General features: G+C 56.4%; 1 protein-coding gene across 2 annotated transcripts in view; it reads right to left on the bottom strand.

The window, feature by feature from the left end:
* Positions 1-220: 220 nt before the first annotated feature.
* Positions 221-2,969, bottom strand: part of Coasy (Coenzyme A synthase) — a 4,069-nt gene continuing 1,320 nt past the window's right edge. The window contains exons 3-10 of one of the 2 annotated variants that reach the window (XM_005369037.3): positions 2,165-2,379; positions 1,847-1,978; positions 1,527-1,716; positions 1,380-1,444; positions 1,156-1,240; positions 941-1,038; positions 685-831; positions 221-595 (exon numbers count right to left, since the gene is read on the bottom strand). In XM_005369037.3, the coding sequence (XP_005369094.1) occupies positions 533-595; positions 685-831; positions 941-1,038; positions 1,156-1,240; positions 1,380-1,444; positions 1,527-1,716; positions 1,847-1,978; positions 2,165-2,379 (995 nt within the window). In that variant the 3' untranslated portion in view covers positions 221-532. The remainder of the gene's footprint in view (positions 596-684; positions 832-940; positions 1,039-1,155; positions 1,241-1,379; positions 1,445-1,526; positions 1,717-1,846; positions 1,979-2,164; positions 2,380-2,969) is intronic. The other variant, XM_013354458.2, reaches the window with a different exon arrangement.

Raw genomic sequence — 2,969 nt, 5'->3', positions numbered from 1 at the left:
TTAAACCTTCTGTAAAGAGCCTTTGAAGTCAGGCTTACTGGCAGAACAGTAGAAAAGTCTAACATACTCAAAAGCACATCGCTAGTCACTGATAGGCCTCAAAGGCTGCGCTCAACCACAGCAATGCCTGGCTTCCAGCTCAGGCCTTGCCCCTGAATTTGGAGCTTAAAGATCCAAAGATACCTAGAGGCACTGCAGCAGGAAGGAGAAACCACACAGGCAGCATTGGAAACAGCTTTAATTCGGTGACTGGGTCCAGTGTTTCAGCACGACCCATCAACAGTGGGCAGACATCACACATCCGCCACTGAAGAGGGAACAGAACCCTAGAGGGGACTGCTCCCCCATTTAGCTATGTCCTGCTGGCCAAATTCCAGCATCTAGGCAGACTTCCGGGCTTCTCTCTGTGTCCTGCACAGCTAAGCTAGAAGCCTCTTAGGCCTCCATAGGGCGAACATGGAGGCCCCCACTCCTCCTCACCACTGGATTTGTTAGCGGGGGGAGGCAGCTTGGTGCCACAGAAAATTCGCTGTCAGTTCTTGGTCTGATGGGTCTTAGGGAGGCGCTTCTGTAGAAGAGTCCAGGCTTTTTCCACCTTTGGCCAGTCCAGAATGGTAGAAGAAAAGATGGGGTCAGGGGGATGACCACTGGACTTCCCTCCCCACAACTTCCCTTTGCACCAACCTGTCGCTGCGTGACATGTGGGTCCCACAAGGTGCTCAGAACCACATGGCTCTGCTCCACCAGCTGCTGCCCGCTCATCTGGCTCTGCAGCCGGCTTTGAGCAGCTTCTTCGCTCAGTCCATCCCTCTCTACAATGCGTCGTACAGCCTGGGCACAGAGGGCACACCGATCAGGAAGGACCTCAGCTCAGTCTACTGGATCACAGCAGGAGACTATATGCAGTGAGCTCAGACGGGGTAGAGTGGGGTCCAGATACCTCGGTCTCGGGGATGACAATGGTCCACACCTCGTGTACCATATTCTGCCAGCCGGCTTCCAGCAGCATGGCGGCATCAATCACACACACCGTCTTTCCTGTGGGGAAGCCCTAGTCACTGCCAGCAGCACCTGGACACTTGCTACCGCATAGGGCCACGGAAGACTCCACGTAACTTCCCCACTCTGGCCGCTACCGTCATCCCGCCCACTCACCCTTAGCCACAGCCAAATCCATCTCCTCTCGAGCCAGCTTCGCGATAACTGGCCACATAATATCTGTGAGGACCTTCAGCTGCTTCTGAGGAGGGGGACAGAGAGCGGGCAGAGGTTAGCGTCCCTGAGGAGGTGGGGGCTGGGCGCAGATGAGCAGAAACAGACTTCCTGTGCCAGATTCGGGAACCGAGGGTTCCGCCGGTTGGCAGCAGCTGCGTGTTTACCTTGTTGCCAAACACCCGGCTGCCCAGGATCTTCCTATTGATGGTGCCATCTTTATGGAGAATATCTGGGTGACAGAAAGACGGATAAGTACAGAGCCCGGCCCATCTTCTCACCTTCGTCCACCTCCACCCCTCCACAGGCAGTACCTGTTCCAAAGGCCTCCACCACAGGCTGGTAGGCAGGGCCCCCAGGAGCATAGGCCCGATGGCCCAGATGGTCACTGTCAATGACATATGCACCCAGTTTCTTCAACCGCTGGGCTACTGAGCTTTTCCCAGAGCCGCTGATGCCCGTCAGCCCGAGCACATAGAGCCCTGACGGGATCTCTGGCCTCTGCTGCAGACAGGTAAGCGGGAACCTCAGTTACCAGGGAGTTCAGGCTCCCACTTCCCGCAGACGGCCTGTTTCTACCTTCCAGCCTTTCCAACACGCACATTCGGTGAGGAGTTAGGGAAGGCAGACTTACATTTGGAGCCTGAAGCAGGTTTCCCAGAATCCGCTGCCGGAAGCTGGAGGAGCTGACCTTATCCTCTTCGTTTTCACTGTGACTTTGGTCCTTCAGCAGCTGGATCTGGTATAAGGCAAGTTCCTCCTTGCCCTGAGGTAAGGGGGTAAGAGAAAAGACGGTGACTCTGGAGGCCCCAGCTGCCCTCTTCCTCCACCTCCACAGGCAAGATCCTTCCGGCTTCCTCCACCCCGAACCCTCCCTTCCCGGCCCTGGGGCCACAGTACTTCCAACAGGCCTTCCCGTCCCTTCCCTCTGCCAGTCTCCTTCAGGGGTTACATTCTCAAGGCGGAAGCGGTTGACGGCCATCCCCCCACGGTAGGTCTCCTCGCTGACCACCAGGAACTCCAAGGTGGGGTCAGACCCAGCGGGCCCATAAGGGTCCAGCAGGGGGACGATATCAAAAGTCAGGGAGGGCTTGACGTCCACCAGGAACTCACTCAGATGGTCCACACGCTCTGCATAAGGCTGGAGCAGCTCAGGGAGTACCTTGCCTGGAGAAGGAGCCGAGAGCAAGCGTGAGATCCTCCCATTGAGGCAGACAGATGCACGGGCACACTTGGGGAAGAATGCCCCTAGGCACTGAGATCTCCCCAAGCGGTGGCAGCGAGAAAGGGTGAAACTGGGAGTTTGGAGGGAGGGGGACAAAGGGGAGGAAACAAACAAGCAGCACAGACACTGCAGGGGCTGGCATGTACCCAGAAAACGGGCCACCAAGAAATGACCGCAGAGACGAAGCGGTACCAGTAGTTATCAGCTAGGTGGGGAACTCCAAGAGCTACCCACTCTTAGCGCCCCCTCGCTGTCCGTGGCACCACTAGGTCACCTAAACTCATCTCCCAAACATTTATTTTCAGTGTTTCAGAGCTGATCACTAGGAGAACCATAAAGGGCAAATTCCTTGGTTCCCATTTGGGGAGTTCTGACTTCAGTAAAGATGACTGAACCGCACACTAAGAATGCCACATGTATTCATCAAAAGTCCCAGAGCAAGCCGGGCGGCGGTGGCGCACGCCTTTAATCCCAGCACTCGGGAGGCAGAGGCAGGCGGATCTCTGTGAGTTCGAGGCCAGCCTGGTCTACA

This window comes from Microtus ochrogaster, unplaced genomic scaffold (assembly GCF_000317375.1).
Source record: "Microtus ochrogaster isolate Prairie Vole_2 unplaced genomic scaffold, MicOch1.0 UNK44, whole genome shotgun sequence".
Taxonomy (NCBI): domain Eukaryota; kingdom Metazoa; phylum Chordata; class Mammalia; order Rodentia; family Cricetidae; genus Microtus; species Microtus ochrogaster.
Note: the sequence above shows the minus strand (reverse complement) of the source record. Positions and strands in the feature narration are given on the sequence as shown.